This window comes from Parambassis ranga, chromosome 3 (assembly GCF_900634625.1).
Source record: "Parambassis ranga chromosome 3, fParRan2.1, whole genome shotgun sequence".
NCBI classification, from domain to species: domain Eukaryota; kingdom Metazoa; phylum Chordata; class Actinopteri; family Ambassidae; genus Parambassis; species Parambassis ranga.
Window position 1 is genome coordinate 25051008 of NC_041024.1, and position 22731 is coordinate 25073738.

Sequence of the window (22731 nt, forward strand, 5' to 3'; positions counted from 1 at the left end):
TTCTGGCTCTCACAGACCTGTAACTTTTTCTTTAAGAGGCTCCTCTGTCCTCCACTCGTTACCTGTATTAATGGCATCTGTTTGGAGTCGTTATCAGTATAAAAGACACCTGTCCACAACCTCAAACAGTCACACTCCAAACTCCACTATGGCCAGACCAAAGAGCTGTCAAAGGACACCAGAAACAAAATTGTAGACCTGCACCAGGCTGGGAAGACTGAATCTGCAATAGGTAAGCAGCTTGGTGTGAAGAAATCAACTGTGGGAGCAATTATTAGAAAATGGAAGACATATAAGACCACTGATAATCTCCCTCGATCTGGGGCTCCACGCAAGATCTCACCCCGTGAGGTCAAAATGATCATCAGAACTGTGAGCAAAAATCCCAGAACCACACGGGGGGACCTAGTGAATGACCTCCGGAGAGCTGGGACCAAAGTAACAAAAGCTACCATCAGTAACACACTGCGCCGCCAGGGACTCAAATCCTGCAGTGCCAGACGTGTCCCCCTGCTTAAACCAGTACATATCCAGGCCCGTTTGAAGTTTGCTAGAGAGCATTTGGATGATCCAGAAGAGGATTGGGAGACTGTCATATGGTCAGATGAAACCAAAATAGAACTTTTTGGTAAAAACTCAACTTGTCGTGTTTGGAGGAGAAAGAATGCTGAGTTGCATCCGAAGAACACCATACCTACTGTGAAGCATGGGGGTGGAAACATCATGCTTTGGGGCTGTTTTTCTGCAAAGGGACCTGGACGACTGATCCGTGTAAATGAAAGAATGAATGGGGCCATGTATCGTGAGATTTTGAGTGAAAACCTCCTTCCATCAGCAAGGGCATTGAAGATGAAACATGGCTGGGTCTTTCAACATGACAATGATCCCAAACACACCGCCCGGGCAACAAAGGAGTGGCTTCGTAAGAAGCATTTCAAGGTCCTGGAGTGGCCTAGCCAGTCTCCAGATCTCAACCCCATAGAAAATCTTTGGAGGGAGTTGAAAGTCCGTGTTACCCAGCGTCAGCCCCAAAACATTACTGCTCTAGAGGAGATCTGCATGGAGGAATGGGCCAAAATACCAGCAAAAGTGTGTGAAAACCTTGTGAAGACTTACAGAAAACGTTTGACCTCTGTCATTGCCAACAAAGGGTATATAACAAAGTATTGAGATGACATTTTGTTATTGACCAAATACTTATTTTCCACCATAATTTGCAAATAAATTCTTTAAAAATCCTACAATGTGATTTTCTGGATTTTTGTTTCTCATTTTGTCTCTCATAATTGAGGTATACCTGTGATGAAAATTACAGGGCTCTCTCATCTTTTTAAATAGGAGAACTTGCACAATTGGTGGCTGACTAAATACTTTTTTTCCCCACTGTATGTGAAATCTAACCAATAAAGTTTTCTAAACGACATGCTGCTGCAGGGTGCTGGAGGTGACTTGGGTCCATTAATGCTGCAGTCCATGGAAAGTGCAGTAGTAAAATACTACATTAATCTTTCTGTTCCAATAATTACTGTCCATGTACAGTGGGGAAAAAAAGTATTTAGTCAGCCACCAATTGTGCAAGTTCTCCCACTTAAAAAGATGAGAGAGGCCTGTAATTTTCATCATATGTATACCTGAACTATGAGAGACAAAATAAGAAAAGAAAATGTAGAAAATCACATTGTAGGATTTTTAATGAATTAATTGGTACATTCCTCAGTAAAAGAAGTATTTGGTCACCTACAAACAAGCAAGATTTCTGGCTCTCACAGACCTGTAACTTTTTCTTTAAGAGGCTCCTCTGTCCTCCACTCGTTACCTGTATTAATGGCATCTGTTTGGAGTCGTTATCAGTATAAAAGACACCTGTCCACAACCTCAAACAGTCACACTCCAAACTCCACTATGGCCAAGACCAAAGAGCTGTCAAAGGACACCAGAAACAAAATTGTAGACCTGCACCAGGCTGGGAAGACTGAATCTGCAATAGGTAAGCAGCTTGGTGTGAAGAAATCAACTGTGGGAGCAATTATTAGAAAATGGAAGACATATAAGACCACTGATAATCTCCCTCGATCTGGGGCTCCACGCAAGATCTCACCCCGTGGGGTCAAAATGATCACCAGAACTGTGAGCAAAAATCCCAGAACCACACGGGGGGACCTAGTGAATGACCTCCGGAGAGCTGGGACCAAAGTAACAAAAGCTACCATCAGTAACACACTGCGCCGCCAGGGACTCAAATCCTGCAGTGCCAGACGTGTCCCCCTGCTTAAACCAGTACATATCCAGGCCCGTTTGAAGTTTGCTAGAGAGCATTTGGATGATCCAGAAGAGGATTGGGAGAATGTCATATGGTCAGATGAAACCAAAATAGAACTTTTTGGTAAAAACTCAACTTGTCGTGTTTGGAGGAGAAAGAATGCTGAGTTGCATCCGAAGAACACCATACCTACTGTGAAGCATGGGGGTGGAAACATCATGCTTTGGGGCTGTTTTTCTGCAAAGGGACCTGGACGACTGATCCGTGTAAATGAAAGAATGAATGGGGCCATGTATCGTGAGATTTTGAGTGAAAACCTCCTTCCATCAGCAAGGGCATTGAAGATGAAACGTGGCTGGGTCTTTCAACATGACAATGATCCCAAAACACACCGCCCGGGCAACAAAGGAGTGGCTTCGTAAGAAGCATTTCAAGGTCCTGGAGTGGCCTAGCCAGTCTCCAGATCTCAACCCCATAGAAAATCTTTGGAGGGAGTTGAAAGTCCGTGTTACCCAGCGTCAGCCCCAAAACATTACTGCTCTAGAGGAGATCTGCATGGAGGAATGGGCCAAAATACCAGCAAAAGTGTGTGAAAACCTTGTGAAGACTTACAGAAAACGTTTGACCTCTGTCATTGCCAACAAAGGGTATATAACAAAGTATTGAGATGACATTTTGTTATTGACCAAATACTTATTTTCCACCATAATTTGCAAATAAATTCTTTAAAAATCCTACAATGTGATTTTCTGGATTTTTGTTTCTCATTTTGTCTCTCATAGTTGAGGTATACCTGTGATGAAAATTACAGGGCTCTCTCATCTTTTTAAATAGGAGAACTTGCACAATTGGTGGCTGACTAAATACTTTTTTCCCCACTGTATGTGAAATCTAACCAATAAAGTTTTCTAAACGACATGCTGCTGCAGGGTGCTGGAGGTGACTTGGGTCCATTAATGCTGCAGTCCATGGAAAGTGCAGTAGTAAAATACTACATTAATCTTTTCTGTTCCAATAATTACTGTCCATGTACAGTGGGGAAAAAAAGTATTTAGTCAGCCACCAATTGTGCAAGTTCTCCCACTTAAAAAGATGAGAGAGGCCTGTAATTTTCATCATATGTATACCTGAACTATGAGAGACAAAATAAGAAAAGAAAATGTAGAAAATCACATTGTAGGATTTTTAATGAATTAATTGGTACATTCCTCAGTAAAAGAAGTATTTGGTCACCTACAAACAAGCAAGATTTCTGGCTCTCACAGACCTGTAACTTTTTCTTTAAGAGGCTCCTCTGTCCTCCACTCGTTACCTGTATTAATGGCATCTGTTTGGAGTCGTTATCAGTATAAAAGACACCTGTCCACAACCTCAAACAGTCACACTCCAAACTCCACTATGGCCAAGACCAAAGAGCTGTCAAAGGACACCAGAAACAAAATTGTAGACCTGCACCAGGCTGGGAAGACTGAATCTGCAATAGGTAAGCAGCTTGGTGTGAAGAAATCAACTGTGGGAGCAATTATTAGAAAATGGAAGACATATAAGACCACTGATAATCTCCCTCGATCTGGGGCTCCACGCAAGATCTCACCCCGTGGGGTCAAAATGATCACCAGAACTGTGAGCAAAAATCCCAGAACCACACGGGGGGACCTAGTGAATGACCTCCGGAGAGCTGGGACCAAAGTAACAAAAGCTACCATCAGTAACACACTGCGCCGCCAGGGACTCAAATCCTGCAGTGCCAGACGTGTCCCCCTGCTTAAACCAGTACATATCCAGGCCCGTTTGAAGTTTGCTAGAGAGCATTTGGATGATCCAGAAGAGGATTGGGAGAATGTCATATGGTCAGATGAAACCAAAATAGAACTTTTGGTAAAAACTCAACTTGTCGTGTTTGGAGGAGAAAGAATGCTGAGTTGCATCCGAAGAACACCATACCTACTGTGAAGCATGGGGGTGGAAACATCATGCTTTGGGGCTGTTTTTCTGCAAAGGGACCTGGACGACTGATCCGTGTAAATGAAAGAATGAATGGGGCCATGTATCGTGAGATTTTGAGTGAAAACCTCCTTCCATCAGCAAGGGCATTGAAGATGAAACGTGGCTGGGTCTTTCAACATGACAATGATCCCAAACACACCGCCCGGGCAACAAAGGAGTGGCTTCGTAAGAAGCATTTCAAGGTCCTGGAGTGGCCTAGCCAGTCTCCAGATCTCAACCCCATAGAAAATCTTTGGAGGGAGTTGAAAGTCCGTGTTACCCAGCGTCAGCCCCAAAACATTACTGCTCTAGAGGAGATCTGCATGGAGGAATGGGCCAAAATACAAGCAAAAGTGTGTGAAAACCTTGTGAAGACTTACAGAAAACGTTTGACCTCTGTCATTGCCAACAAAGGGTATATAACAAAGTATTGAGATGACATTTTGTTATTGACCAAATACTTATTTTCCACCATAATTTGCAAATAAATTCTTTAAAAATCCTACAATGTGATTTTCTGGATTTTTGTTTCTCATTTTGTCTCTCATAGTTGAGGTATACCTGTGATGAAAATTACAGGGCTCTCTCATCTTTTTAAATAGGAGAACTTGCACAATTGGTGGCTGACTAAATACTTTTTTTCCCCACTGTATGTGAAATCTAACCAATAAAGTTTTCTAAACGACATGCTGCTGCAGGGTGCTGGAGGTGACTTGGGTCCATTAATCCAAATCCAAATCCAAATTCGAGATGGAGCTCTCTACAGAGGAGCTCCTTCAAAAGCTTCAGGAACGTGGAATAAATGTGACAGAAGAAGAGGCCCAGAGATTCAGAGGTAAGTTAATTTTATCATTTGATTGAGCTGGAAAGTTGTTTTTTTAATAAACCAGTTACGGAATTGCTTTATCAATTAGCATTAGCATTGACCTTGTCTAAAAAATTGAATTGGCCTACTAAAGTCAGAAATCAAATCTATAAAGTAACAGGGTAACATGACCAAAGATATGATTTTGAGACAATGTCTTGTGACATGTAAAGTAACGTTTTATTGGCTTTTTTGGTTGCTGGAAAAAAAAACGATTTTGCTAATGCTAATTGTTAGGTAGCTAATGTTAGCTAAAAATCGCTGACATCATTGCCTGGCTAGTTGACATACGTAGGGACGATCCATAAATGGAGGTTCTTGAGCAGAGCTCTTTAGTGCGCCAGTTTTGGTCGCATATGCCAGTGAATATGTTTTTTTCGCGATTGTCAGATTAAAACAGAATCTGTTTTAACGCGGAATACTGCGGAATTTGGCATAATTTGCAATGCTGTTTTCGTGTGGAAGAGGAACCCTCGTTTGGGTGCACGATGGGAAGCAAATCCGGGTGACACAGCAAGCCCCTTCCACAGACTGAGCCCCTCCCGCTTCATAACTATGCAAGCACCGTGAAGTGTCTGTCGGCTCTGCCTTCGTCGAGGAAAAAAGCAAAACTTCGCGCTAACCCCTCCATACACCGCCTAGTACAATGGTAATAGCTCTGATAGGTGGAACACTTGAAGAGAGAGTAGCTCACACTGTTCTCGTCGCTTGCATCGTTGCGTGTTTGTGTATGTATGTTGGAGGGTAAATTATTGGAGGAGTGAGAGCCCTTACGGTTCATACAAGATCTTTAAACAACGCGCACGTTTTTGGGCCATGACAGCAAAGCTGCTGCGCGCTGTGTTGATCTCAATCACGATCAAGGCGCGCTGCCTCCTTACTTTACCTTACGTGAATGACTGTCTGCTAACATAAGTCCATCCGTTAATGTCGAGGTCATTCACATTAGAATACAGTATCAAAACTTTGCTTGCTAGTTTTATGAGTTAAAATACTTGGTAAAAAACGGGGGACGTTATTTTTGATTGCCTTTTATCATCATCCTAATGGGTCAGAGCATCGTGGACTGTCAGTATAATGTGTGTGAGGCTAAACTGTCTACCTCTACTGATAGACTTAATAAAAAGAACAGCAGGTGAAGGTTACATTTAGTAAGGGAGACACAGCTGATAAAGCTGAGGGGACAGAGGCAAGAGAGGGTGAGGAAGATGAGAGAGAAAGAGAAGCCATTGTACACTGTATTGTATAAAACACCTAAAATGTTTACGTTTTTATGCTTTGAAAAATAACTGTCTCTCCCTCCCTCCTCTGTTGTTTTCAGACAATGAAGTGGATGGAGAAACAATAGAGTGTGGCTTGACAGACAACATGATAGCATTCCTTTTTTCTGGATCATTTAAAAAACAGGCCAAATTCAACAAATTTGTTAAGGAACTGAAGGATGACGTTGTCACACTAACTTTACAACCAGTACCTGAAGAGTTTTATGTACAACCTTTGGCTGAAGAGAGGTAAGTTTTGTATAAATAAATAATACTTGACTGACACCTGATTGACTCCATATCAAATTTATACAAGATTGTTGGTAGATTAAATATACCATATTCCACTACTAATGTGTTGGTAACATAAGTTCCTCTCCCTTTCCCATCCTATGTCAGAAATCAGGCAAATAGGAGACTTCCTGCTGTTTTCGTGATTCCTCCTTTTCCTAGAGACATTCAGACCAGGCTTGATAACAAGGAAGCATGTCAGAAGTCATCCAGAGATCGACATAAGATAATTCGTGTTCTCCATGAAGCAATGTTAGAATACACAATGTGAGTCATAAATGTCCACAATTTAGAAGTAGCCCATATATTTGTTATAGTGTCACTGTCAGTGCTATAAGTATATACTTCAAACTGTTGAGTTGTAGAGGCAGATTTGCTCCTAACAGGAAGATCAAGGCACATCCATGATGAAAGACACTTGTGACTTTTAAACAGTAGTTATATGGCAAAGTATTCATAACACTATTCTTTTTTTTTTTTAATCACAGGTATCCTACTAATGCGGAATATGTGCAAGTAGTTAAAGCACTTATTATGAAGTACCCTTTTCTCATGGATATGGAGGGAAATGGCTATGTAAGTTACAATGTTTTAATTCAGTAATGCTTGCATGTTAATCTAATTACATTTAATTGAGTTATCATTCTTTTACTTTTTCATATTAGGATACCTGGCATCAATCCCTCAAACGCAAATTCAAAGCGGAGCGTGCACCTTTGATTCACAACGACGAGGTGAAAAGAAGTAAGGAAAAATTTGGGAACAGAGGGTCAAGAGGGTCCACGGAAACTGCAGGAACCTGTCCCAGACCTGTGTCAGAGGTGGGTGGATTCATGTAGCTAAGTTATTGTGCACAAATGGAAATTCGTTTGTATTATTTGTCAACAACAGGTTTCTTATGCTGACTTACATTGTGGGGTCCATGGACATCTATGCCAGTGAATTTTAAAGGACAATGAATTGGTGTTTTTGTTTGTTGTGTTTTTTTTTTATTCCAGCAGGTGCCTGCTGTAATTGGTGAGGATGCAACCTCTATTGAGAGGCATGTGCATGATCTACATATGCAGTATGAAAAGATACAACCAGACAACTCTGTGGTCAAAGACCGGATGCAGCGTACTTTTGTATGGCGTCGAAAAGAGATCACGGATGGCATGAAAGTTGAGGATGTACTGAGGAAATACCCTTTTTTGGGAACACCTTCAGGCGTAAGTGATACAAAATCATATCACTTGGAATGCTAAAAACTAATGTAACTCTATGAAATACAGTTAAAATGCAATAGTTTTTAGTTTTTACTGGCCTTGTGCATGAATGTTTAGATTACTTGGTTAAATGAGCAATGAATTTCCCCTTATTGTTAACTCTTTCAGCTGTGGGAAGAGGTTGACAGAATCCATCCATCTGCTGTGAACCTGTGCCATCGCTTGAAAGAGGGCTTTACCTGCATAGTACCAAAAGTGATCAAGCTGGTGGAAGGAAAATCCACATTGGCCAAAATTTACTCTGAACTTAGGGAGGAACTGCTGGCAGAACAACTACCAGGTATTCTCCTGTTATTTTCTTTTTGTTATGTTCTTTTTGTGCCTACGAGTAATTAATGTTTTTTTTTTAACTCACTTACTTAAAAAAATATTAATGTTAATTTACTAAGATCTACTAAACTGACTTTAAAGGCATTTCATTGTCTCTTACAGAAGTTGACTTTCGTGCAGCGCTAGTCATGCTTCCTCTCATCTTTAAAGAAAAGGTGGACCACTTCATTTCAGTAGGACAGGTAATATTGCCCTTCTGTTTTAAAGCAGGTTTACAAAGTGCTTTTCTAATCGCTATGCTTTCATATTTTTGGATAAATTATGAAGAAGGTTTAAAACTTTGATCATGAAGCTGTATCTGTTTAATTAATCTGTTTCACCACTGTTTTGACATTTTTTGCAGCGTGTTAGTTGGAGTCCCTATCCAACTGTACAACTGGGAGACAGTGACTGGAAAATGGCCTCTGCCAGGAAGGTTCCCATTTCAGTCAGGGTGGATGGTGTGGATCTGTGCCAAGGAACAGGAGTTGAAGAGGGGGTAATTGCAGCCTTCTGTGCCTACTTTGTTTTCAACCTGGCTTACCCACCCTACTTGAAGAAGACGCTGACCTTTCTCCAACGCACTATACTGAACATTACTGAGGTGGGTGACAAGGCCCTTCCAGTCACCATTACCAGAACAATCAATCTACTCTTCTAAATATGCCTCGACCATATAGATGTCCCAAGTGTAGAAGAACCACCTTCACCTTAATGAAACTGATTCAACATGTTGGTCTTATCCATGCACATGAATCCAACTTTAATATCAATTGTGGACTAAATGGCTGTAAGACATCTTTTAAATTGTATGAGTCTTACAGGCGTCATGTGTACCGTAAGCACAGGGAACATGTGCTACCTCAGAGCAACAGCAATGACACTGACCTAAACAATGGAAATGACACTGACCTAAACAATGGAAATGACACTGACCTAAACAATGGAAATGACACTGACCTATGTGAGGAGGATAACTTGGACAATGATTTGCAGCCTCAGGCAGATGTACCACCTACCATGGATGCACTATTTAGAAACTTTAAAGAAAATCTTTGCAGCTTCATTCTAAAATGTAGAGAAAAAAATAACATTCCACAGGCTGTCCAGCAGGAAATTTTAAATGATATAAATTTTCTATTTAGTTATTTTAAGGAAAATTACGATGCTTTTATTACATACCATCTTCAAGAAAATGGGTTCAGTATTTTGGAGTATCCTGAACTAAGAGATGTGATACAATCAAATGACTTTTTTGAAAAAGCATCAGCAGCTGTCAAATCACCATACATGTTGAAAGAACATTGTAAGTCTAAGCTAAATTTGGTTGAACCTGTGCATCACATTTTGAGGTCAGAAAGTGGACACAAAATAGGTACATATTCTTACGTGCCCATCACAAAGGTTTTGGCACACTACTGTTCACGTGAGGACATCTTTGATGAAATTCAGGCCAACAGGCATATGGAAAGAGACACTGAATACTTGAGCAACTTCTGTGATGGTAGTTACTTCATGGAACATCCCGTCTTCAAAGATAATCCAAATGCATTACGTCTTCATTTTTATGAAGATGAATTTGAAGTGACCAATCCTTTAGGCTCAAAGCGTACCAAGCATAAGCTATGTGCTTTCTACTATACTATAGGCAACCTTGATAACAAACATCAATCAAAGCTTAAGCATATTCATCTTGCTCTTTTAGTTCGTCAAACATTTGTGAAACGTTGTGGTTTACAAACTATTTTAAAACCCATGTTAGACGACCTTAAAAAACTTGAAAGAGATGGCATCACTATCACAGTTAATGGGATTGAGCAGACTTTATATGCTGCAATAGCAACATTTTCAGCCGATAACCTTTCGGCCCACATGTTAGGTGGGTTTACTATGTCGTTTAACTCACACAGAGTTTGTCGTTTTTGCATGGCAACTTACACAAATATCAAAGAAAAATTCAATGAGAGTGACTTTGTCTTGAGAAGCCCAGAGGCACACGAGTATCATCTGAAATCGTGTACCGAAAACCCTGAGCATAAAGTGACATATGGAGTAACTGGTCCTTCTCCTTTGAGTGAGTTAAGCTATTTTGATGTGACAAAGTCATTTCCACCTGATATAATGCATGACTTGTTAGAAGGAGTCATCCCACTTGTACTGAAACTAGTTGTGTGCCAAGCACACAAAGACAAACACATAACTATACAAGAAATCAACGAAGAACTGCAACATCTCAAAATTGGTCAAAATGACCAAAAAAACAAACCAGTACAACTGTCAGAGAGACTAATGCAGGGCTTAGGAATTTCAGGGTCTGCTGCTCAGAAATGGTGTCTTTTTAGGCTGTTGCCTCTTTTAATAGCACACCGCGTTCCACCTGGTTGCAGTTATTGGAATGTATTCCTGCTCTGTTGTGACATAGTTGATATAGTAACTGCCCCTAAAATCAAAAGAGAACATTTATCAGTTTTGAACTTGCTTGTTTGTGAATTTTTAACAAAACTTAAGGATGTTTTTGGCAATGTCATCACTCCAAAATGCCACTACATGACACATTACGCAAGACTTATAGCCATGTACGGCCCCCTAAGAAGGGTATGGTGCATGCGCTTTGAGGCAAAGCACCAATATTTCAAGACTGTTGCGAGTAGCTGCAGAAATTTTATTAATGTAGCAAAAACCTTAAGTGACAGGCACCAGATGCGGCAATGCTGGGAGTTTTCTCAAACCAACGTTCTTGATGAATTTGAGATTGTGATAGGGACAAGTACACATACCCTACTTTCATCGCTCCCACTTGGGCTACAGAGATGTCTTGTTGATATACAAGGAAGTGAGGATGCATTTAAAAACATGCAGCGTGTTTCAGGGGTCTTTGTTGACAGTGTAAAATATGCATGTAAAGATGTTTTCATTGTTGATTACTTGCATGCAGAGGATATTCCTCTTTTTTTCATGATCAAATATATTTTAAATGTTAACACACTGTGGTTTCTGTGTGGAAAGCTTCTTATCCCAACTGTTTATGATTCACACCTGCATGCATACAGAGTCAGTGTTGATCTGGAATGGAGTGTAATCAAACCAGGACAAGAAATGGACTTTCAGTCCCTTGACATGTACCATATTGAAGACAAGTTATATGTCACCCCGAGACATGTTTGAAGAAGAGATTTATAAATGTGAAAATCTGATTGTTTAATATGTTTTAATAACTTTTTCAAATCAATAAACTGGATAAAATATGTTTGGACCATTTTGTGTTGTTTTAGTACAAATTTGCCATCATAAGGTACAAATTGTTTGTCACTGGGGCAGTACCCATTAGAGACAAAATTTGTACCCTTTTCAGGGGTACATATTAGTCCCTAGTCCATTTAAGTCCATTTTTGTACCCCAGGGTGCATAAATGTCTCTATGAGGTACAAACAGGAAAGGTACAGAAATGTTCCCGGGTTAAGGGGTACAATACGTGTACCTTTGAGGGTACTGCCCCAGTGACAAGCCATTGGACCCTTAAAGGTACAAATTTAACACATTATTTCTGAGAGTGTGTATCAACCTCAGTATTCCTCATGTCATTGCTCTAGCTGCACAAAGTCAATTAGATCTATTTTAAATGTGTACAGTGGGGAAAAAAAGTATTTAGTCAGCCACCAATTGTGCAAGTTCTCCCACTTAAAAAGATGAGAGAGGCCTGTAATTTTCATCATATGTATACCTGAACTATGAGAGACAAAATAAGAAAAGAAAATGTAGAAAATCACATTGTAGGATTTTTAATGAATTAATTGGTAAATTCCTCAGTAAAAGAAGTATTTGGTCACCTACAAACAAGCAAGATTTCTGGCTCTCACAGACCTGTAACTTTTTCTTTAAGAGGCTCCTCTGTCCTCCACTCGTTACCTGTATTAATGGCATCTGTTTGGAGTCGTTATCAGTATAAAAGACACCTGTCCACAACCTCAAACAGTCACACTCCAAACTCCACTATGGCCAAGACCAAAGAGCTGTCAAAGGACACCAGAAACAAAATTGTAGACCTGCACCAGGCTGGGAAGACTGAATCTGCAATAGGTAAGCAGCTTGGTGTGAAGAAATCAACTGTGGGAGCAATTATTAGAAAATGGAAGACATATAAGACCACTGATAATCTCCCTCGATCTGGGGCTCCACGCAAGATCTCACCCCGTGAGGTCAAAATGATCATCAGAACTGTGAGCAAAAATCCCAGAACCACACGGGGGGACCTAGTGAATGACCTCCGGAGAGCTGGGACCAAAGTAACAAAAGCTACCATCAGTAACACACTGCGCCGCCAGGGACTCAAATCCTGCAGTGCCAGACGTGTCCCCCTGCTTAAACCAGTACATATCCAGGCCCGTTTGAAGTTTGCTAGAGAGCATTTGGATGATCCAGAAGAGGATTGGGAGACTGTCATATGGTCAGATGAAACCAAAATAGAACTTTTTGGTAAAAACTCAACTTGTCGTGTTTGGAGGAGAAAGAATGCTGAGTTGCATCCGAAGAACACCATACCTACTGTGAAGCATGGGGGTGGAAACATCATGCTTTGGGGCTGTTTTTCTGCAAAGGGACCTGGACGACTGATCCGTGTAAATGAAAGAATGAATGGGGCCATGTATCGTGAGATTTTGAGTGAAAACCTCCTTCCATCAGCAAGGGCATTGAAGATGAAACATGGCTGGGTCTTTCAACATGACAATGATCCCAAACACACCGCCCGGGCAACAAAGGAGTGGCTTCGTAAGAAGCATTTCAAGGTCCTGGAGTGGCCTAGCCAGTCTCCAGATCTCAACCCCATAGAAAATCTTTGGAGGGAGTTGAAAGTCCGTGTTACCCAGCGTCAGCCCCAAAACATTACTGCTCTAGAGGAGATCTGCATGGAGGAATGGGCCAAAATACCAGCAAAAGTGTGTGAAAACCTTGTGAAGACTTACAGAAAACGTTTGACCTCTGTCATTGCCAACAAAGGGTATATAACAAAGTATTGAGATGACATTTTGTTATTGACCAAATACTTATTTTCCACCATAATTTGCAAATAAATTCTTTAAAAATCCTACAATGTGATTTTCTGGATTTTTGTTTCTCATTTTGTCTCTCATAATTGAGGTATACCTGTGATGAAAATTACAGGGCTCTCTCATCTTTTTAAATAGGAGAACTTGCACAATTGGTGGCTGACTAAATACTTTTTTTCCCCACTGTATGTGAAATCTAACCAATAAAGTTTTCTAAACGACATGCTGCTGCAGGGTGCTGGAGGTGACTTGGGTCCATTAATGCTGCAGTCCATGGAAAGTGCAGTAGTAAAATACTACATTAATCTTTTCTGTTCCAATAATTACTGTCCATGTACAGTGGGGAAAAAAAGTATTTAGTCAGCCACCAATTGTGCAAGTTCTCCCACTTAAAAAGATGAGAGAGGCCTGTAATTTTCATCATATGTATACCTGAACTATGAGAGACAAAATAAGAAAAGAAAATGTAGAAAATCACATTGTAGGATTTTTAATGAATTAATTGGTACATTCCTCAGTAAAAGAAGTATTTGGTCACCTACAAACAAGCAAGATTTCTGGCTCTCACAGACCTGTAACTTTTTCTTTAAGAGGCTCCTCTGTCCTCCACTCGTTACCTGTATTAATGGCATCTGTTTGGAGTCGTTATCAGTATAAAAGACACCTGTCCACAACCTCAAACAGTCACACTCCAAACTCCACTATGGCCAAGACCAAAGAGCTGTCAAAGGACACCAGAAACAAAATTGTAGACCTGCACCAGGCTGGGAAGACTGAATCTGCAATAGGTAAGCAGCTTGGTGTGAAGAAATCAACTGTGGGAGCAATTATTAGAAAATGGAAGACATATAAGACCACTGATAATCTCCCTCGATCTGGGGCTCCACGCAAGATCTCACCCCGTGGGGTCAAAATGATCACCAGAACTGTGAGCAAAAATCCCAGAACCACACGGGGGGACCTAGTGAATGACCTCCGGAGAGCTGGGACCAAAGTAACAAAAGCTACCATCAGTAACACACTGCGCCGCCAGGGACTCAAATCCTGCAGTGCCAGACGTGTCCCCCTGCTTAAACCAGTACATATCCAGGCCCGTTTGAAGTTTGCTAGAGAGCATTTGGATGATCCAGAAGAGGATTGGGAGAATGTCATATGGTCAGATGAAACCAAAATAGAACTTTTTGGTAAAAACTCAACTTGTCGTGTTTGGAGGAGAAAGAATGCTGAGTTGCATCCGAAGAACACCATACCTACTGTGAAGCATGGGGGTGGAAACATCATGCTTTGGGGCTGTTTTTCTGCAAAGGGACCTGGACGACTGATCCGTGTAAATGAAAGAATGAATGGGGCCATGTATCGTGAGATTTTGAGTGAAAACCTCCTTCCATCAGCAAGGGCATTGAAGATGAAACGTGGCTGGGTCTTTCAACATGACAATGATCCCAAACACACCGCCCGGGCAACAAAGGAGTGGCTTCGTAAGAAGCATTTCAAGGTCCTGGAGTGGCCTAGCCAGTCTCCAGATCTCAACCCCATAGAAAATCTTTGGAGGGAGTTGAAAGTCCGTGTTACCCAGCGTCAGCCCCAAAACATTACTGCTCTAGAGGAGATCTGCATGGAGGAATGGGCCAAAATACCAGCAAAAGTGTGTGAAAACCTTGTGAAGACTTACAGAAAACGTTTGACCTCTGTCATTGCCAACAAAGGGTATATAACAAAGTATTGAGATGACATTTTGTTATTGACCAAATACTTATTTTCCACCATAATTTGCAAATAAATTCTTTAAAAATCCTACAATGTGATTTTCTGGATTTTTGTTTCTCATTTTGTCTCTCATAGTTGAGGTATACCTGTGATGAAAATTACAGGGCTCTCTCATCTTTTTAAATAGGAGAACTTGCACAATTGGTGGCTGACTAAATACTTTTTTTCCCCACTGTATGTGAAATCTAACCAATAAAGTTTTCTAAACGACATGCTGCTGCAGGGTGCTGGAGGTGACTTGGGTCCATTAATGCTGCAGTCCATGGAAAGTGCAGTAGTAAAATACTACATTAATCTTTTCTGTTCCAATAATTACTGTCCATGTACAGTGGGGAAAAAAAGTATTTAGTCAGCCACCAATTGTGCAAGTTCTCCCACTTAAAAAGATGAGAGAGGCCTGTAATTTTCATCATATGTATACCTGAACTATGAGAGACAAAATAAGAAAAGAAAATGTAGAAAATCACATTGTAGGATTTTTAATGAATTAATTGGTACATTCCTCAGTAAAAGAAGTATTTGGTCACCTACAAACAAGCAAGATTTCTGGCTCTCACAGACCTGTAACTTTTTCTTTAAGAGGCTCCTCTGTCCTCCACTCGTTACCTGTATTAATGGCATCTGTTTGGAGTCGTTATCAGTATAAAAGACACCTGTCCACAACCTCAAACAGTCACACTCCAAACTCCACTATGGCCAAGACCAAAGAGCTGTCAAAGGACACCAGAAACAAAATTGTAGACCTGCACCAGGCTGGGAAGACTGAATCTGCAATAGGTAAGCAGCTTGGTGTGAAGAAATCAACTGTGGGAGCAATTATTAGAAAATGGAAGACATATAAGACCACTGATAATCTCCCTCGATCTGGGGCTCCACGCAAGATCTCACCCCGTGGGGTCAAAATGATCACCAGAACTGTGAGCAAAAATCCCAGAACCACACGGGGGGACCTAGTGAATGACCTCCGGAGAGCTGGGACCAAAGTAACAAAAGCTACCATCAGTAACACACTGCGCCGCCAGGGACTCAAATCCTGCAGTGCCAGACGTGTCCCCCTGCTTAAACCAGTACATATCCAGGCCCGTTTGAAGTTTGCTAGAGAGCATTTGGATGATCCAGAAGAGGATTGGGAGAATGTCATATGGTCAGATGAAACCAAAATAGAACTTTTTGGTAAAAACTCAACTTGTCGTGTTTGGAGGAGAAAGAATGCTGAGTTGCATCCGAAGAACACCATACCTACTGTGAAGCATGGGGGTGGAAACATCATGCTTTGGGGCTGTTTTTCTGCAAAGGGACCTGGACGACTGATCCGTGTAAATGAAAGAATGAATGGGGCCATGTATCGTGAGATTTTGAGTGAAAACCTCCTTCCATCAGCAAGGGCATTGAAGATGAAACGTGGCTGGGTCTTTCAACATGACAATGATCCCAAACACACCGCCCGGGCAACAAAGGAGTGGCTTCGTAAGAAGCATTTCAAGGTCCTGGAGTGGCCTAGCCAGTCTCCAGATCTCAACCCCATAGAAAATCTTTGGAGGGAGTTGAAAGTCCGTGTTACCCAGCGTCAGCCCCAAAACATTACTGCTCTAGAGGAGATCTGCATGGAGGAATGGGCCAAAATACAAGCAAAAGTGTGTGAAAACCTTGTGAAGACTTACAGAAAACGTTTGACCTCTGTCATTGCCAACAAAGGGTATATAACAAAGTATTGAGATGACATTTTGTTATTGACCAAATACTTATTTTCCACCATAATTTGCAAATAAATTCTTTAAAAATCCTACAATGTGATTTTCTGGATTTTTGTTTCTCATTTTGTCTCTCATAGTTGAGGTATACCTGTGATGAAAATTACAGGGCTCTCTCATCTTTTTAAATAGGAGAACTTGCACAATTGGTGGCTGACTAAATACTTTTTTTCCCCACTGTATGTGAAATCTAACCAATAAAGTTTTCTAAACGACATGCTGCTGCAGGGTGCTGGAGGTGACTTGGGTCCATTAATCCAAATCCAAATCCAAATTCGAGATGGAGCTCTCTACAGAGGAGCTCCTTCAAAAGCTTCAGGAACGTGGAATAAATGTGACAGAAGAAGAGGCCCAGAGATTCAGAGGTAAGTTAATTTTATCATTTGATTGAGCTGGAAAGTTGTTTTTTTTAATAAACCAGTTACGGAATTGCTTTATCAATTAGCATTAGCATTGACCTTGTCTAAAAAATTGAATTGGCCTACTAAAGTCAGAAATCAAATCTATAAAGTAACAGGGTAACATGACCAAAGATATGATTTTGAGACAATGTCTTGTGACATGTAAAGTAACGTTTTATTGGCTTTTTTGGTTGCTGGAAAAAAAAACGATTTTGCTAATGCTAATTGTTAGGTAGCTAATGTTAGCTAAAAATCGCTGACATCATTGCCTGGCTAGTTGACATACGTAGGGACGATCCATAAATGGAGGTTCTTGAGCAGAGCTCTTTAGTGCGCCAGTTTTGGTCGCATATGCCAGTGAATATGTTTTTTTCGCGATTGTCAGATTAAAACAGAATCTGTTTTAACGCGGAATACTGCGGAATTTGGCATAATTTGCAATGCTGTTTTCGTGTGGAAGAGGAACCCTCGTTTGGGTGCACGATGGGAAGCAAATCCGGGTGACACAGCAAGCCCCTTCCACAGACTGAGCCCCTCCCGCTTCATAACTATGCAAGCACCGTGAAGTGTCTGTCGGCTCTGCCTTCGTCGAGGAAAAAAGCAAAACTTCGCGCTAACCCCTCCATACACCGCCTAGTACAATGGTAATAGCTCTGATAGGTGGAACACTTGAAGAGAGAGTAGCTCACACTGTTCTCGTCGCTTGCATCGTTGCGTGTTTGTGTATGTATGTTGGAGGGTAAATTATTGGAGGAGTGAGAGCCCTTACGGTTCATACAAGATCTTTAAACAACGCGCACGTTTTTGGGCCATGACAGCAAAGCTGCTGCGCGCTGTGTTGATCTCAATCACGATCAAGGCGCGCTGCCTCCTTACTTTACCTTACGTGAATGACTGTCTGCTAACATAAGTCCATCCGTTAATGTCGAGGTCATTCACATTAGAATACAGTATCAAAACTTTGCTTGCTAGTTTTATGAGTTAAAATACTTGGTAAAAAACGGGGGACGTTATTTTTGATTGCCTTTTATCATCATCCTAATGGGTCAGAGCATCGTGGACTGTCAGTATAATGTGTGTGAGGCTAAACTGTCTACCTCTACTGATAGACTTAATAAAAAGAACAGCAGGTGAAGGTTACATTTAGTAAGGGAGACACAGCTGATAAAGCTGAGGGGACAGAGGCAAAGAGAGGGTGAGGAAGATGAGAGAGAAAGAGAAGCCATTGTACACTGTATTGTATAAAACACCTAAAATGTTTACGTTTTTATGCTTTGAAAAATAACTGTCTCTCCCTCCCTCCTCTGTTGTTTTCAGACAATGAAGTGGATGGAGAAACAATAGAGTGTGGCTTGACAGACAACATGATAGCATTCCTTTTTTCTGGATCATTTAAAAAACAGGCCAAATTCAACAAATTTGTTAAGGAACTGAAGGATGACGTTGTCACACTAACTTTACAACCAGTACCTGAAGAGTTTTATGTACAACCTTTGGCTGAAGAGAGGTAAGTTTTGTATAAATAAATAATACTTGACTGACACCTGATTGGCTCCATATCAAATTTATACAAGATTGTTGGTAGATTAAATATACCATATTCCACTACTAATGTGTTGGTAACATAAGTTCCTCTCCCTTTCCCATCCTATGTCAGAAATCAGGCAAATAGGAGACTTCCTGCTGTTTTCGTGATTCCTCCTTTTCCTAGAGACATTCAGACCAGGCTTGATAACAAGGAAGCATGTCAGAAGTCATCCAGAGATCGACATAAGATAATTCGTGTTCTCCATGAAGCAATGTTAGAATACACAATGTGAGTCATAAATGTCCACAATTTAGAAGTAGCCCATATATTTGTTATAGTGTCACTGTCAGTGCTATAAGTATATACTTCAAACTGTTGAGTTGTAGAGGCAGATTTGCTCCTAACAGGAAGATCAAGGCACATCCATGATGAAAGACACTTGTGACTTTTAAACAGTAGTTATATGGCAAAGTATTCATAACACTATTCTTTTTTTTTTTTAATCACAGGTATCCTACTAATGCGGAATATGTGCAAGTAGTTAAAGCACTTATTATGAAGTACCCTTTTCTCATGGATATGGAGGGAAATGGCTATGTAAGTTACAATGTTTTAATTCAGTAATGCTTGCATGTTAATCTAATTACATTTAATTGAGTTATCATTCTTTTACTTTTTCATATTAGGATACCTGGCATCAATCCCTCAAACGCAAATTCAAAGCGGAGCGTGCACCTTTGATTCACAACGACGAGGTGAAAAGAAGTAAGGAAAAATTTGGGAACAGAGGGTCAAGAGGGTCCACGGAAACTGCAGGAACCTGTCCCAGACCTGTGTCAGAGGTGGGTGGATTCATGTAGCTAAGTTATTGTGCACAAATGGAAATTCGTTTGTATTATTTGTCAACAACAGGTTTCTTATGCTGACTTACATTGTGGGGTCCATGGACATCTATGCCAGTGAATTTTAAAGGACAATGAATTGGTGTTTTTGTTTGTTGTGTTTTTTTTTTATTCCAGCAGGTGCCTGCTGTAATTGGTGAGGATGCAACCTCTATTGAGAGGCATGTGCATGATCTACATATGCAGTATGAAAAGATACAACCAGACAACTCTGTGGTCAAAGACCGGATGCAGCGTACTTTTGTATGGCGTCGAAAAGAGATCACGGATGGCATGAAAGTTGAGGATGTACTGAGGAAATACCCTTTTTTGGGAACACCTTCAGGCGTAAGTGATACAAAATCATATCACTTGGAATGCTAAAAACTAATGTAACTCTATGAAATACAGTTAAAATGCAATAGTTTTTAGTTTTTACTGGCCTTGTGCATGAATGTTTAGATTACTTGGTTAAATGAGCAATGAATTTCCCCTTATTGTTAACTCTTTCAGCTGTGGGAAGAGGTTGACAGAATCCATCCATCTGCTGTGAACCTGTGCCATCGCTTGAAAGAGGGCTTTACCTGCATAGTACCAAAAGTGATCAAGCTGGTGGAAGGAAAATCCACATTGGCCAAAATTTACTCTGAACTTAGGGAGGAACTGCTGGCAGAACAACTACCAGGTATTCTCCTGTTATTTTCTTTTTGTTATGTTCTTTTTGTGCCTACGAGTAATTAATGTTTTTTTTTTAACTCACTTACTTAAAAAAATATTAATGTTAATTTACTAAGATCTACTAAACTGACTTTAAAGGCATTTCATTGTCTCTTACAGAAGTTGACTTTCGTGCAGCGCTAGTCATGCTTCCTCTCATCTTTAAAGAAAAGGTGGACCACTTCATTTCAGTAGGACAGGTAATATTGCCCTTCTGTTTTAAAGCAGGTTTACAAAGTGCTTTTCTAATCGCTATGCTTTCATATTTTTGGATAAATTATGAAGAAGGTTTAAAACTTTGATCATGAAGCTGTATCTGTTTAATTAATCTGTTTCACCACTGTTTTGACATTTTTTGCAGCGTGTTAGTTGGAGTCCCTATCCAACTGTACAACTGGGAGACAGTGACTGGAAAATGGCCTCTGCCAGGAAGGTTCCCATTTCAGTCAGGGTGGATGGTGTGGATCTGTGCCAAGGAACAGGAGTTGAAGAGGGGGTAATTGCAGCCTTCTGTGCCTACTTTGTTTTCAACCTGGCTTACCCACCCTACTTGAAGAAGACGCTGACCTTTCTCCAACGCACTATACTGAACATTACTGAGGTGGGTGACAAGGCCCTTCCAGTCACCATTACCAGAACAATCAATCTACTCTTCTAAATATGCCTCGACCATATAGATGTCCCAAGTGTAGAAGAACCACCTTCACCTTAATGAAACTGATTCAACATGTTGGTCTTATCCATGCACATGAATCCAACTTTAATATCAATTGTGGACTAAATGGCTGTAAGACATCTTTTAAATTGTATGAGTCTTACAGGCGTCATGTGTACCGTAAGCACAGGGAACATGTGCTACCTCAGAGCAACAGCAATGACACTGACCTAAACAATGGAAATGACACTGACCTAAACAATGGAAATGACACTGACCTAAACAATGGAAATGACACTGACCTATGTGAGGAGGATAACTTGGACAATGATTTGCAGCCTCAGGCAGATGTACCACCTACCATGGATGCACTATTTAGAAACTTTAAAGAAAATCTTTGCAGCTTCATTCTAAAATGTAGAGAAAAAAATAACATTCCACAGGCTGTCCAGCAGGAAATTTTAAATGATATAAATTTTCTATTTAGTTATTTTAAGGAAAATTACGATGCTTTTATTACATACCATCTTCAAGAAAATGGGTTCAGTATTTTGGAGTATCCTGAACTAAGAGATGTGATACAATCAAATGACTTTTTTGAAAAAGCATCAGCAGCTGTCAAATCACCATACATGTTGAAAGAACATTGTAAGTCTAAGCTAAATTTGGTTGAACCTGTGCATCACATTTTGAGGTCAGAAAGTGGACACAAAATAGGTACATATTCTTACGTGCCCATCACAAAGGTTTTGGCACACTACTGTTCACGTGAGGACATCTTTGATGAAATTCAGGCCAACAGGCATATGGAAAGAGACACTGAATACTTGAGCAACTTCTGTGATGGTAGTTACTTCATGGAACATCCCGTCTTCAAAGATAATCCAAATGCATTACGTCTTCATTTTTATGAAGATGAATTTGAAGTGACCAATCCTTTAGGCTCAAAGCGTACCAAGCATAAGCTATGTGCTTTCTACTATACTATAGGCAACCTTGATAACAAACATCAATCAAAGCTTAAGCATATTCATCTTGCTCTTTTAGTTCGTCAAACATTTGTGAAACGTTGTGGTTTACAAACTATTTTAAAACCCATGTTAGACGACCTTAAAAAACTTGAAAGAGATGGCATCACTATCACAGTTAATGGGATTGAGCAGACTTTATATGCTGCAATAGCAACATTTTCAGCCGATAACCTTTCGGCCCACATGTTAGGTGGGTTTACTATGTCGTTTAACTCACACAGAGTTTGTCGTTTTTGCATGGCAACTTACACAAATATCAAAGAAAAATTCAATGAGAGTGACTTTGTCTTGAGAAGCCCAGAGGCACACGAGTATCATCTGAAATCGTGTACCGAAAACCCTGAGCATAAAGTGACATATGGAGTAACTGGTCCTTCTCCTTTGAGTGAGTTAAGCTATTTTGATGTGACAAAGTCATTTCCACCTGATATAATGCATGACTTGTTAGAAGGAGTCATCCCACTTGTACTGAAACTAGTTGTGTGCCAAGCACACAAAGACAAACACATAACTATACAAGAAATCAACGAAGAACTGCAACATCTCAAAATTGGTCAAAATGACCAAAAAAACAAACCAGTACAACTGTCAGAGAGACTAATGCAGGGCTTAGGAATTTCAGGGTCTGCTGCTCAGAAATGGTGTCTTTTTAGGCTGTTGCCTCTTTTAATAGCACACCGCGTTCCACCTGGTTGCAGTTATTGGAATGTATTCCTG

The 22731-nt window shown here is 40.5% G+C and overlaps 2 protein-coding genes across 8 annotated transcripts; both read left to right on the forward strand.

The window, feature by feature from the left end:
• The first annotated feature begins 4936 nt into the window (after positions 1-4936).
• LOC114433894 (uncharacterized) lies at positions 4937-10141 on the forward strand. Of its 4 annotated transcripts, none has more exons than XM_028402674.1 (9): positions 4937-5081; positions 6433-6622; positions 6773-6931; positions 7153-7240; positions 7330-7485; positions 7666-7872; positions 8038-8209; positions 8362-8441; positions 8603-10141. In XM_028402674.1, exons 1-9 carry the CDS (start codon positions 4997-4999, stop codon positions 8897-8899), a joined length of 1434 nt encoding a protein of 477 aa, XP_028258475.1. In that variant the 5' UTR covers positions 4937-4996; the 3' UTR covers positions 8900-10141. The 4 variants fall into 4 exon arrangements, with proteins under 4 accessions (XP_028258475.1, XP_028258474.1, XP_028258477.1 ...); XM_028402673.1 differs by having other exon boundaries at positions 7663-7872; positions 8603-10140; XM_028402675.1 differs by lacking the exon at positions 4937-5081 and adding an exon at positions 5399-5760 and having other exon boundaries at positions 7663-7872; positions 8603-10134.
• Positions 10142-17021: 6880 nt separating this feature from the next.
• LOC114433895 (uncharacterized) lies at positions 17022-22228 on the forward strand. Of its 4 annotated transcripts, none has more exons than XM_028402678.1 (9): positions 17022-17166; positions 18520-18709; positions 18860-19018; positions 19240-19327; positions 19417-19572; positions 19753-19959; positions 20125-20296; positions 20449-20528; positions 20690-22228. In XM_028402678.1, the coding sequence occupies exons 1-9, from the start codon at positions 17082-17084 to the stop codon at positions 20984-20986; spliced, it is 1434 nt and encodes a 477-aa protein (XP_028258479.1). In that variant the 5' UTR covers positions 17022-17081; the 3' UTR covers positions 20987-22228. The 4 variants fall into 4 exon arrangements, with proteins under 4 accessions (XP_028258479.1, XP_028258478.1, XP_028258481.1 ...); XM_028402677.1 differs by having other exon boundaries at positions 19750-19959; positions 20690-22227; XM_028402679.1 differs by lacking the exon at positions 17022-17166 and adding an exon at positions 17485-17846 and having other exon boundaries at positions 19750-19959; positions 20690-22221.
• Positions 22229-22731: the final 503 nt, after the last annotated feature.